At 47.1% G+C, this 14,553-nt stretch overlaps 1 protein-coding gene across 1 annotated transcript in view; it reads right to left on the reverse strand.

Moving 5' to 3' along the window:
* RAB3GAP1 (RAB3 GTPase activating protein catalytic subunit 1) overlaps positions 1 to 14,553 on the reverse strand; it is a 436,470-nt gene that overhangs the window by 199,198 nt on the left and 222,719 nt on the right. The window contains exons 11-12 of the mRNA XM_078681808.1: positions 11,804 to 11,877; positions 11,438 to 11,530 (exon numbers count right to left, since the gene is read on the reverse strand). Coding sequence (XP_078537934.1) covers positions 11,438 to 11,530; positions 11,804 to 11,877 — 167 coding nt within the window. The remainder of the gene's footprint in view (positions 1 to 11,437; positions 11,531 to 11,803; positions 11,878 to 14,553) is intronic.

Raw genomic sequence — 14,553 nt, forward strand, 5'->3', positions numbered from 1 at the left:
GCGAAGTCGGCATTGGCGTCTTTGGGATGAGACTGACTTGACCGGATTTGAGACAATCAGGAATCCTCCCATGTAAGCGGGATTCTTGGATGAATCGAGACCACAGAGGGAGGATGGCTGGATTAAGGTCTTTAAAAACGTGGCCGGTAGTGATTGGAAGGTTTTAAGGACACCATAGATTGGAGCAGCTTCGTGCCATCTCGTAGAAGAAAAGCACTCCATGATGAGTGTTTTTTTGGAGTGCAACTTATGTGGAAGGAAGGTGCACTCGCTACAGAAGGTTCCATAGGTTCCTCTGATAATGCGAGGGAGTTCAGATGGCCCAGATTAGGAGTGGTAGGTTGCAGCTCAAGTTAAATTTTCCTAGCCTTTTTAGCAAAGTGTGCTGAGAAGACCTCCCGACTAGGAAAGGGGGTTATGTGTGCCGAGCTAGGATTGGAAGAGTGTTTAGCTTGCTGTTTGAAGATTTTTAAGAGTTTTTTTAGTCTGTTTTTAGCGCTGTCAAGTTAAGCCCTGAAAAGATCGGTTTTAGCATTGCGAAGACGTTTGTTGTATGCACTTCTCATCTTCCTTAACTGCTTGAGGCTGGTAGTGGAAGGAGAGTTTCTATAAAGTCTCTCTGAAAGCCTAAGTTTGCGACGATCATCATTTAGGGAGTTATTAAACCAGTGTTTTGATTGTTTGATCGGAATCCTTTTGAGTTGCTTTGGAGCAATAGAGTTGAAAATACTAGTCATAGAGTTAATGTAGTGATCAGTAAGGTTGTCCAGATTGGTCATGTTAGGGGGAGGCCTAAGACTATTCTTTGAAATAGATGTTAGATCACTAATGTTGATGTCTCTCAGGTTACGAGACAGTTGTTTGGTTTTAAGAGGTTGGCCCTGTCTGTGCATGACATTTTCCAGTATGCAGAAGGATATGTGGTGATGATCCGACCAGTCACAGGGTAAAATGTCATCAAGTTGAATGATGTTGTCTTTAGCTATGATAAGGTAGAGGGTGGTGCCCTTGTTGTGCGTACATCCCTTGCAGACCTGGGTAAAATGGAGATCACAGAGGAACGCTTTAAAGGAGCATATTAAAGGATCATCAGTGTCGTTCCAATGAAGGTTAAAGTCTCTGAGGAAGATATGGCTGTGTTGGTCTGAGCATGAGGTTATGGACTCCATCATTTGCTCGATGAAGAGAAGATTGTCCCCTGGTGGATGATAAATCGTGTGGAGTACACAGACAATCTTGTCGTTTTCCAGATTTTGGTGACACGTTGCTCACAGGAGGACATCAGAGAATTTTGACTTTGTTTCAGCACGAGACTGGAGCGATGTATGCAAGCAATGGCCCCCCTCCCCAGTTTTAACAGGTTGATCGCATCTGATAAGGTCATAATCAGGAAGCATTAAGATGTCGAGAACTGGAGAGGAGGAGTCATTGAGCCAAGTTTAAGTAAGGATCAAGAGGTCTAAGCTTTGCAAGATGATGAGTTCAGAAATATCTGCTGCGTGTTTCACAGCAGATCTGCAGTTGAGAAGCAACAATTTGGTGTGTGTGCTGGTAGTGACTACTTCACAGTGAGACGTGGTAATCTGAAGAAAGTTATATCTATTCACAGATCTTAGGCTCACACTAGGTTCTCTATCAGGGTCAGAGGGGGCATACCCAGAGCCATTGTATGATATAAGAAGAGAGAGGGTGTCGTCGTCCGACAACTGAGCCATAAACCTAAAGGGCCTAGACTGGTGGTTTGGAAGAGGCCGGGTTCTCCAGAGAGGGCTAAGTGGCTAAATGTGAGAAGACAGTTCTTCACCACTGTGTTTAGCCCTTAGGGAAGGACTGGGTTGGTCGGTGCCCAGGGAGGGGAGAAGTTTCCAAAACTTCCCCATCTTCAGGAAGAACTGTAAAAGGGTTTGCCGGTTATCTTTGTCAGTAAGGAGATCCTACTTGAGGTCAGTCATCTTCTCCTCAATGTAAGGGAAGCTGTCGCAGTCAGTGGTCGGCCTAGAGTACGATAAAGGTGAAGCCCCCTTTGGAAGAGAGGTGTTGGATGGCAGAATAGACCCCTCACAACGGTCGTAGGGGGGAGATAGAATCCCTCTTGAGATTAGACTTAATATCCACTAGGGGATGCGGATTGGCATAGAGGGTATTAGGACTCGGTGTAAGTGGATGCAGAGATAATCCTTAATTTGGATTGGTGGCGGGCAAGGTGATTTTATACAAAGAGATGGGGGACGCACCGGAGGAGGGGAAAGTAGGATGTGGGAAAGTAGGATGTGGGTAAGTGGGAGAAGTATTGGTGGAAGAAGCTAGGAGCAGTGCCCTCTAGTTGATAGTAATGGAGCCAACGTGAAGATTAGCCTGGTTGTCAGGGTTAGGTATGTTGGTATTATACTCCCCTTCTGTGATGGAGGAATTGACAGACTGGTTCATGTGGCATGAAGGGGAGCAGGAGGAGAAAGAGGGAAATGAAGGTTCCACATTATTGAGGATACAGATATGATGAGTGGCAGGGTTCGAGTTCAGTGTATTTTTAATCCCCATAAATATTCTGTCAAAGCTCCTGAGATTCAAGTTGGAGGCTTGAATGAGGATGTTACCATTATTGTATAGGGAGAATCATTCTTTTGCTCACCATGCCACCCCAGTTTAGACCTGGCCATATTCAAATCAGTCTTGACCCTGTGCCTCATGAAAAGAGTCCAGCCCGAATTTCCAAGCCAGGTCCTCCTTAGACCGGAAACAAGCATCTTAGGACCGGTTTCTGGGTTTCACCCCCCCCATCAGCCAGGATATGAAGGGTATGCCCAGACGTGGGTCCCGTGCTCTCCATGCCACTGGAGTTAAGCTATTCTGGCTGATAAGGAGTGAAACCCAGACACCAGTCCTACGATCCTCGTTTCCAGTCCAGGGAGGACCTGGCCTGGCAGTTCGGGCTACACTGTTCCCATTGGGCGCAGGGTCAAGACTGATTTTCATATGGCTGGGTTCAAACTGGAATGGCATGGGGAGCAAAAAAATTATGGATTTAGGCCCAGATCTTCTATACTGGGGTGAATGTATGACAATGAATGTATGCTCCTTCTGGCAGCTCCTCCTAGGCGGCCGCAAGATGGCCGCCTAGGAGGAGCTGCCAGAAGGAGCTCCCCGTGCTTGGGGTCCGTTAACCGGGTATATCCCTGCTAGCACCTCTGCACCAAGAGTAACAGGATTAAGAGTAACAGGATTAACCTCTAAAAGTAACAGGATGACCGGCCAGCACCACAGAGGAGTCCCAGCAGCGCCGGAGAGAGGCTCGGGACGTGGACCATCGTTGTGACCGGTACGCATCGCAGCAGAGAAGCCCAAGCGGCGTCGGAGGGCTGAGAGTGGCTCGGGACGTTGTAGCTGCTACCCCGTGACCCCAACAGCCTGCACCGGAGCATAGAAAGCGAAACGAACACCGGACCCCTCCCCCACCCCGAAGAGAGGTAAATACTGGTGGACACTCTGGGAGGCACCGACCCTTCACGACGGCAGCAGAGGACGCTGCACTGGGACCAGCATGAGACGAGTCACGACAGCAGCCCCCAGCGGACCCCCCCCCCCCCCCCTCCCCACCCTCCTCCGGTGAGCTCCGCAGCAGAAGCGCCCCAGCGGACAGTCGGCGCCAGGACCAAAGCGGGACAAACACCGGACCCCTCTCCCACTCGTCGGCAGCAGAGGCGCTGATTGCTGCACCGAGACCAGCGTGGGACGAAACCATCACAAAGGAAAACGCCCTCACCCCTCCCGCACCGCAGCAGAGGAAGACCAGCGGTCTTTAAGGCAGAGAGGATCTTGGGGACGCTGGTTGCAGCTCCGTAGCAGAAGCACCCCAGCGGACAGTCAGCACCAGGACCAAAGCGGGACGAACACAGGACCCCTCTCCCACTCGTCGGCAGCAGAGGCGCTGATTGCTGCACTGGACCAGCGCGGGACGAAATCAACACAACGGATCACCCCCTCCCGCCCGCACCGCAGCAGAGGATGACCAGCGGTCTGTAGGGCTGAGAGGGGCTTGGGGATGCTGGTTGATGCACCGGGAGCCCTACAGACCTGGGCTGCGCTGGACGCCCCACCCGCATCCCTCACTCCCTGTCCCGTTGCAGACACAGAGGGGACTCACTCACTCATTCTCTCGCAGCAGACAGCGAGAGATAACCTCAACTATTCACCGTGAGTAAGAATAAAAATAAAAAGGTATTTACTCTGTGTGAACTCGCCTATACCCCTTTCCTTTGTTCAAAATGGCAGGGGACTAAAGAAACCATAAAATCTAAGGCAATAAATCACCTCCTGTGCCTCCAGATGCTTACGAGGCTCCTGCAAGATAAGACGCCCTCACAGCAAGGTAGAATCTGGCTACTTTGAAATTGAAACTGTCCACAGAGCAACTACAACAAAGAGAGGACTACTGTCTCCCTCACCCCTATGTGGCGGCCATCTTTGTCCAGTCTCTCTATCGGGTGGCCATCTTGGACTAGTCACTGTTCACTGGAGCCCCGGTCCTCCCCACGTGGCGGCCATAGCTAGACTACTACTCTCTCTCTCTATGGCGGTCCTCATGGACTAGTCTTCCTGGCTATCAATTACTAGCGGTACCACAGTCTCTACATAGCTCTGTACTTAAATCTACGTGGGCTTAATTGTCTGCCTCTTATTGCAGTATTATTTTACGATGGGTATTGTGCACTTTATATAACCTGGTGTTCCGGACGTGCTTAGTGACTACCTCTCACTGAAGTATTATATGACTACTGGTACTCTACACCCAATGTAACCTACACCCTTTTTCACTTCCCCTCACTGACAGGGCACTGACTGCTACCTCATATTCTACCGGCTGCCCACCAGTGCCATAATGTTCATTGCTGTAATTCGTCTGCACCTATATTGGATCTAGTAATATCATTAGTAGTTTAGTCCTATTTGTATATTGTATATGTTGTAAGTTGCACCTATCTCACGGTGATCCCTATCACTCACGGATAACTACCTCAACTATTTGGTTATCATTGTAAACTACTTTCATTTCACTTTATCACTATGATGCACTGCGGCATTTCAGGTAAGAACAATGCCCCCATGCCAGGAGACTGGCATAGTCTATACATATAGCCCCCCCCCCCTCCCCCTAGTGGGAAACACATGCCTGCCTGTACACTATGATATGCACCATACATACATACATTCCACCGCTAGGAGTCACAACATACCGGACTTGGAGTCAGGAGACCCTGACCGTCCACCACCCCCCACAGAGAAATCATAGAGGAATAGGAATGACCCCCTTCGTTCTGTATCGAGTTATTGTTACTGTTTAATGTTTACAGAGCGACAAACTGTAGAAATTAGACCTCAAGGAAATAAGTACTGCACTTAACGGTTGGTATGCTGGCGGTAATACGCTTCATTCTACAGCTTGGTATAACTGTTAACGCGGCCGGCCCATGTGGGTTGTAGGCGACATGCTGTGTAAGAAATTGGCACCGAGCCCAGAGCCGGGATAGGTGATAAAGCTGTACACTGTCGCTGCCGGCCTATCGGAATGGGTTGTAGGCACAAAGCTGTGGTTTACCTCTGTAATAACAATAAAGGTCTTCAAAAAAAAAAAAAAAAAAAATCACTATGATGCACTGATTACTACCTCATTTACACTGTGATCCCTATCACTCAATGATATCTACCTCAACTCAACTATGTGGTTATTATTGTAAACTACTTTCATCTCACTGTATCACTACGATGCACTGATTACTACCTCATTTATCTCGTTTACCTCATGCAAACTGCACCCAGCCACTCTCGACACTTGGACTACACCGCTGCTATTTCGTACATTATGATGTGTCAATTTGGCTCCACCTAACTGGTCTGCTACCTCTCAAATATTGTACATGATTTAAGCTGACTGCTACCTCACATCTATGGTACATTGGGTAAGCTGCATCTACGCACGGTTTGACCCTGGATTGCTTCGACTGCTACCTTTATTCTTTTTGCTACTTTTGACCACTCACTAACGTCACTCCTGTGCCCTGTAGCCAACGGCTGACTGATTACTGTCATCTTTTCTCCCACACTCAACCTTACAGCCATCCTAACATGGATCTCATCGGTAAGCACACATACAGAATTAATTACCCTCCCGCTCTCACCAAAAAAGCAGCTAAACGTTTTAAACATAGCTTCTTGAGGTCGCACCCTGAAACTCCCGTTGCCGACTCCTACTTCTCACCGGGCAATGGAGCCCTGAACACTAATTTCATCTTCCACACCTCATGCATAGCCCAATGGAGAAAAGCATTTCTAACCCTACTCACCGTCTCAGCCACCAGGAAAACAGCTCATGGCATAACCCTCTCCATCACACCCTCCCAACTCTTCCATGGCAGAACCACCATCACCATCTACAATAACGGGATTGTCCTAATTCAATCCACGGACAAGAACCTGGAAATACTAGACAACCTGTTCCCCAAGTTCAAAGAGCACCTTTCCAAGATGCGGACCACCACCCAGAACTCCACCAGCACTATCATCACCCCCGACGACGCAGCCCCCACCCACAACACTACTAACATAGCTCAGCGCCGGATCTACACGCACCTCACCTCTTCCCCCAGCACCCTAAACAATCGCCCACCTGCTGTTTCCGCCCCACTCTCCCCAAGCGCAGTCACCAATCTATCCCCTTCATACACTAGCCGCCCCTCTAACATCACCCCCACCTCGACCCCCACTCATACCTCCCCCATCCCTCTCTCCCCTGACATAACAACCCCCACCCACAACACCTCCTACCTAGATCAGCGCCAGAACAGCACGCGCAATGACAAATCCTACCCTTTGTTCCCCCCCATTCTCAATCCCCATGTGAGCACACCCCCTCCCATACCTCCTCGATACACCCACATCCTCGACTCCCCCACGCCCCCTTCCCCCCACGCTACACCCCCCATGAACGCTTCTGAACACGCCACCGCCCTGGGTTTATCCCCCCCTCCCCCTCCCCCCCAAGGCAGATCCATCTCCCTCCCCAGCTCCCTCCCCACCCTCACTCACGACACCCCCACCCTCGCTTCGAGTCCCACAGAACATACCGCCTTTCTTACCTTAACATCCCCCTCTCTCTCTCCTCCTACTCTCAGCCCCCACTACCTTCCTGCCACTCCCACTGTCTTCAGCCTTCACTCTCTCTTTAACTCACCTGCACCGTCTCCCACTGATGACACCACATATGTCTCCCACTCCCCACCTACTCCACCCACACCCCTCGTCCACAAATATGCCCATACTTCGAATACCATCCCACTCATCACCGCAGAACGTTTCAACAACGCCAGCATCTCCCCCCCTTCGATACCCTGCCCGCTTTCCAGCTCATTACTCAACCATTCACCAATGGCTCTCACCACCAACGCCATCTCCAATCCTCCTCTTGACCTGACCTTATCTACCCTCCAACAAGTCAAAGAGGATCTCCTACAAGTCAAAAAGGATGTCCACGACATCAAAGACCTCCTCCTCTCACAGCCCAGCCTACCTCCCACCATCCCACTACCCTACAAACGACGCACCCTCCCTACATACCCTCGCCTCAAACGATCCCCGAGATGGCCGACTATCCCCGTTCACAATAACTCCCACCGCCCCGCCGTGTCCTCAACTCACTGTCTGACCGCGACCTATGCTCTCTCCTACGCTCCTATGGCCCAGGTCCTGAAACACACATATCCAACGCACACATCCCCATACCCACAACTCACTCAAACCCTCTGAGGCTCCCAACCCATAGCAACAGAGGTTCCATCCCTAGCAACCTCAGAAAAATCCCCCTCTCTCTAGAAGGCTCGACCACCCTTCTCACTCCCAAACTCAAATGCATCCTACTCATCTGCATGTCGGCCCAGAGACACTCCTCCGACATCGCTGATCTCGTCTCAGCAAGGGAACTGGACTTAGCGATTCTGACTGAAACGTGGCTTACTGAAGCCTCTACCCCGATAATGGACATATTAGTCCCCCCCAATTATCACATCATTAGACTGGACAGGCCTGTCAAGACGGGTGGGGGAATTGCATGCATTTTTAGGAGCAACCTCTCCGTCACTAAAGCCGCCTCCCCCTCCCTTACCTCCTGTGAACTCCTCTGCCTCGATATCACCAGCGAGGGCAAACAAGTTTGTGCTTTACATCTCATCTATCACCCACCTGGCGACAACCTCATATTCACCCAACAACTCATGGACACGATCACCTCCAATGCCGGTCGGCAGATCACCCAAATCTACTTGGGTGACTTTAACCTCCACTGGAATGATCAGAAAGACACAGAGGTGAACAGTCTCAAAACTTTCCTTAGAGCGCTTGACCTCACCCAAATATGTGATAGACCAACACACAACAAAGGCGCGATACTCGATCTCATCATCACCAAGGAGGACTCCACCAAACTGGAGGCGATCCAACCCTGTGATTGGTCAGATCACCACATTATCACCTTCTCTATTAACGAAAAAGTTAAACCTAACCCGGTTCAACCCACCAAATCCAAAATCTGGAAAAGGGACATGAAGAGTCTTAACCCCACTACACTGCCTCCCCACCTCGGCAGTCTCCTCCTTCCCCCTCCAGGTGTCTCGGATGCCCAATCACTGACCGACCACTACCTTGACTCTATGAAATTAATAGTCAATGAAGTCGCTCCACTGCAATTGAAGAGAGTCTCCAACAAAATTTCCAACCCCTGGTACGATGGCAGACTCAATGACGACAAGCGCACTATGCGAATGGCAGAGCGTACTTGGAGATCTGACCCCTCATCACTGCATCTAAAAACGCTTAAAAAGAAGAGAAATGACTACTTTAGGAAAATAAAGCGCACAAAGTCGGACTTCTTTAGCCGTCTACTGGACCAAGCAAAAAACAGGCCAAGAAAACTGTTCGAACTAATCAAGACTCAAACAAAGTCACAACCCTTACAATCAAACAAAGCAACAAGCGACACCCCACACTGTGAAGCCTTCTCTTCTTTCTTTAAGCAAAAGACCGACAACATAAGAAATGACCTCGTCATGGATTTAAGCCGATTCCGCAATCACACCAGAATGTCTAACATTCAACCTAAAAACAATGCATCATGGCTGCACTTCGACAGCTACACGGAAGAAGCTATACACAAACTACTCTGCACTCTGAAGCCCTCTAATCACCTCACAGACCCCCTACCTGCTAATGCAGTAAAAGACTTCACCCCCTTGCTCCTCCCTCTTTGGACCAAAATCATCAACAGCTCCCTTCAACAAGGTCTCATCCCAGACTCCCTCAAGGTGGGGCAAGTCACACCTATACTCAAGAAACCCACAGCTGACCCGTCTGACCTTAACAACTACCGGCCTATCACCAATATCCCCACCCTGGCCAAACTGCTGGAGAAATGTGTCCAACTCCAATTAACAAAACACATTGACCAATTTGACCTCCTCAACACTCACCAATCAGGCTTCCGAGCGAAACATAGCACGGAAACAGCTATGACACACATAATTGATGACGCCCTCCAAATCCTTGACCGCAATGATTCCTGCCTCCTCATCCTTCTTGACCTATCGTCAGCTTTTGACACGGGCAAGCATGAGAACTTATTGGAGCTGCTAAGCACTAGAATGGGTCTTTCGGGAACTGTTCTCAAATGGTTTTCTTCTTTCCTTCATAACCGGTCGCAGAAGTTCAAGATCGACAATGTGCTATCTACACCTGTGCCTGCAGATCTAGGTGTCCCACAAGGATCCTCCCTCTCCCCCACACTGTTCAACCTCGTCATGGAACCACTCGCCACCTTGCTCCAAGCATCCAATGTTCAATTCCATATGTACGCCGATGACACACAACTTTCCCTAAAGCTACAATCCCCGGAAGATATCAAACTACTGAATTCCACACTTAGCAACACTCAATCCTGGTTGGCCGTTAATCACCTCAAACTAAATGCGCTGAAAACTGAGTTCCTACTCATCTCACCCCCGGCGAAAACTTCCACCACCCAATCGTGGCTCAATAACCTAACAGCACTCAATGTCCAACCTACTATCGTGGACTCAGCGAAATCCCTAGGCATCACAGTTGACGCCAAGCTCAACATGCAACAACACGTTAGCAAAGCCACAAAAGGGGCTAATTTCCAAATCAACACACTGAGGAAACTCAAACCCTTCCTCCCTGCCAAAGACTTCCAAACTGCTGTACAAGCTTTAGTCATCCCTCGCATAGACTATGGAATTGTGGCCCTCAGCGGACTCCCGCTATCCACAACAGCACCCCTAAGAGCCTCCCTGAACGCTGCCGGGAGACTCATTACTGGCTCAAGAAAACATTCGCATATTTCCCCAGACTTAAAGTCTCTAAAATGGCTGCCTTTTGAAGCCAGAATACAGCTAAAAATTGCAATAATGACACACTCGGCCGTGCACCACAAAGCACCCAACTACCTCGCGCAAAAGCTGTCTATTTCAGGAGGGTCGAGATCCAATCGTAGTACAAAAAATCTACTTCTGAAACCTAGTAGATTCCGGAAAGAAAAAACATACAAGCGCTCCTTCTCAGGAATGGCACCCAGGAATTGGAATGCGCTCCCTCCGGAAACCAGGCTTATCTCCTCCACTGCACTCTTCAAGAAAGAGGTGAAAAGAATCCTTCTGGCCAAGATCTCCTGAACCTTACAGAGACTGGATCTGAGTCTCTGCATCGCGCTGTATCACTGATCACCTTGCCCTTTGGCGCTATCCTCCTACCTAGGGGGTCACTACTACGCTATTCTCTTTCTAACGACCAATATATGCTACGCTTTGTTGTATTTATATTACTTGTTTACCTGACTGTATTTTGATATGTTTCTGTACATTATTGTTAGCTTCTATGTTTAGTGATTACTATATTGCTCCCATTATATTGTTCATTCCTGTTGCCCTTGCCCCTGTCTCTGTGAAGCGCTCTGATATCTGTAAGGATCTTGTTCGCGCTATATAAAACTTTGAATAAATAAATAAATAAATGAATAAATGCTCGGCATTCTGACCATCAATTGTTCTTTTTGCACATCTCTGTGAACACCACTTCCCTTCTGGGTGTTTAAACATCTATAATTTTATAAATATATTAAAAACTAATAGATCAACATCAAACATTTGAATAGCTCTTAGTTCAAACAGCTCTTTCTTGACACTACTAAGGTTACTTTTACCATTTGAAAGCTACTTATTTCATGAACGTCAAAAGGATGAAAGGTACGTCAGTAACACAGTGAATTAAATCGGTGACCCATAGATTATGCTTGGAAGCAGCAGACTCAATGAAAAAACTGTATGGATACAAACTTCCTTAAACACTACATCTAAAACTAGGAAATAAAGGGCAGCCTCACCTTTTGCATTCTCCTCAAACGCAGGCCGTCCCAGAATTTCATCAGTCGACTCTTTTCGACGGCACAATTTGAAAAATTCAGTTAAAAAATCACCTTAAAAAAGAAAGGAAAAAAGTATGATATTCTGGAAAATCCATAGTTACAGCAATGTAAGAAGCTTCCAGGTCAATAGTAGTGCATATGCAAATGTGCACAAACACCACTCAAGCTGAAGTATGTGAGGAAAAATCAGAAAAGGAATTAGTGGACAAAGCTATGTATAGACGCGCATTCCAGGCCATAAAATTGTGGAGCTACAGCCACAAAATATTGGCAAAAATGACAGAACACAAACACAAGAATTTAAATAAAAGGTTTTTTTTTTACCCAATAAGCATTGTGGATTATCAGCTTTTCTGAGTCTGACAGACCAGTGGGGAGCCTGAATGGGATCTAAATCTCTGAAAAAAACAGAAAGCAATGCATATTACTTAGCGGTTATATGTAAAGCAACAACATTAAAATAAGAGAATATTTCAGTTGATCCTAATTGCTATACAAAAAATAATGAGAATGTTATTTCATAATCGTTTTTTTGCAAGCTTCTTTTTAGAAGTTGTACAAGAGAAAACATTAAAAATATTAGTAAGCATCCTGCAAGAGACTTAAAGCTACTGGTAAGACACCATTGTCATGAGTGTTACCCAACTGTTTCACCCAGTCCCGTACCCCCGCGACCCCCAACCCTCCACCCAACCACTGGGGGAACAGGTCGGGATCCAAATAAAAGAAAACAGATAAGGCAACCACAATACACATTGGGATAGTGAAGTGATCAAGATCAGAAACCTGCTCTTTCTATATAGGGCCCTGAAGAAAACAGCCCCATTGTTCTGCATCTAGGGGGGAATATAGTGTTTGTGTGCCCCTGAACAAACTATCACTTCAAAGCTGCAGAAGTCCTCAACACAGTACTTGCTTTTTCACAGCAAAATATAACCTCCACCTTTTGAGGTGCAAAATGTTTGTTCATTGTCACAAAAATAGTGCCTAATATCTTAAAATAGGAGAATGTACCTCCAAAGACTGTTGTTGTAATAAAAATACAGAGCACACCGCACTGGTAAAAGGAACCAAATTCAGCCGCCATTGAGGGTGCAATGTATTGAATGAGGTACAGAAACTTGATGTAACACCAGCACAAACCAGGATAGATGGTGTGAGCACCTTGAGCAGTGGGAAGAGGGTGGTGAGGTAACTGGAGTCCCTGACATCTTTGGGGACGGCTGGGCAACTGGCAGGTGCCGTGAGGAGGAGTGGCATGAGCTGGCAGACATTGCTAGTGACGAGCCATTTCATGACTGCATAAAGGCATACCCTTGCCGCTTACAGACATACAACTTAAGAGAGGGTCAAAGAGAAATGATGGCAACCCTGGAGATGATTTTCGACAATTTGGAGGAAATTGGAGCTATCCTGTAGTAAATGTAAGAAGCAGTCAAGGTGGTGAACCATGTGGAGGAAGAGGCAAGTAAACTTACAGATCTCTGAGGCAGAGCCACTGTGGTGCTGCTGACCCGTGACAGCTGGGTAGAAGTGCTAGAGGATGTGCTGAAGACACAATATCAGAGACTTGAGATTTCCTGCCAAACCTTCGGATAATATTTAGTAGCCTACAAGAGCAACCATGGCTTTATCTTATCAGTTATTAAAGTCATACAAAGGACAAAAAAAAAAAAAACAACCAAGATAGTGCAATGGACTGATTTCAGAATTCTAGCCGATCGTTTGTTACCAACGGTCTCTTTTGTACATTTATCTTGATGTATATTGTTTTGTGGTGGGTGTTACACTGGGGTCACTATGCACTATCTTGGGTGTCCGTTTTTCTGTTCTTTGTATGGTCTTGATAACTGATGAGATAAAACTTTTTACTTTTATTTGTGGGGGTGGTTTGGAAATCCATTATCATAAAAGCATTGCTTGCAAGACGTTATTAACCTTAAAGTACACATTTTTTTCTCAATAAGAACCACTGTTGCATGTATAGCATACCTTCAGATAAAACAGTGGCAGAAGCAATGAAAGTATTCTTTAACTCACACCGGAGGGTTAGGAGTTAGCAGATTTGATCGTGAGGGTATACTGATTGCCATCTATATCCTCTGGCTCTACGAAACATGAAGGAGGGGGCAACATCATTGTGACTTATGCAGACCCAGACTCCTTAGTAAGGCTGTGATGTTGAAGAAAGGCTGTTTAGACACACAGCCAAGACATCCTTCTCTTTTCAGACCTTTGTGTTGTCTTTCATCTGGTCACAAACCAAATAGTATCCCCCCCGGAACCAAAAAAGGTTCCTGTAGAAGTGGTAAAGAGAAGGGGGATGAACAGTATGCCAGGTGATAGCCGACCCATTACAGTGGGTGGGAAGGGAAAAAGACCCTTTTCTTAATACAACCCTCACTCACTCTAGAAGTGACATGCTTCATCATCGGGTTCCACCCAACTCCTAAAAGCCAGGGTGAGATCAACCATATTTCAGGGAGCACTTATGAAGACTGGGTGTATGGGAGTATAACTTAAAAGATAAAATTCCTCTCCCACTCCAAAAGTATCCTTTATTCGTGGGGTGGGAGGGAATGTTAAAAACAAATGTGGGGCTAGAGGATGTGACGGTCCTAGAACACCAACATGTTTCAGCCCTTCCTAACAGCCTATTTGAGGTCCTGGGCTTTCGTCAGGGTGGGTAGCGAAGTTATTTGCACTGAAGACGTAAATGACGTGAGCATGCAATTTGCATGTGAAAGAAAGGCATGTATTTGCCACTGCTTCCTAGAGGAATTAGCTGTAGAAAGAAAAATAGTTACAGAGGTAAAGGCTGTAATTTTTGCTGTAAAACCAAAGAATGGCGTACTGTTGCCGTGGAACTTCACAGTGCTGTCCCCAAATAAATAAGTGTCTATTTGTGATATTCACGGTATATTCACCAGGAAAGCCTGTGGTACAGTGGTCCCGGTGACATCATACCAGTTGCACTCATTCATAAATCTTATTTACATTCAATTATGAGTCAAGGTGAGTGAATTGAACGTGAATCCACACATGTGGTCTCATCAGCACATACTAACTCCTTG

This window comes from Lissotriton helveticus, chromosome 3_1 (genome assembly GCF_964261635.1).
Source record: "Lissotriton helveticus chromosome 3_1, aLisHel1.1, whole genome shotgun sequence".
Taxonomy (NCBI): domain Eukaryota; kingdom Metazoa; phylum Chordata; class Amphibia; order Caudata; family Salamandridae; genus Lissotriton; species Lissotriton helveticus.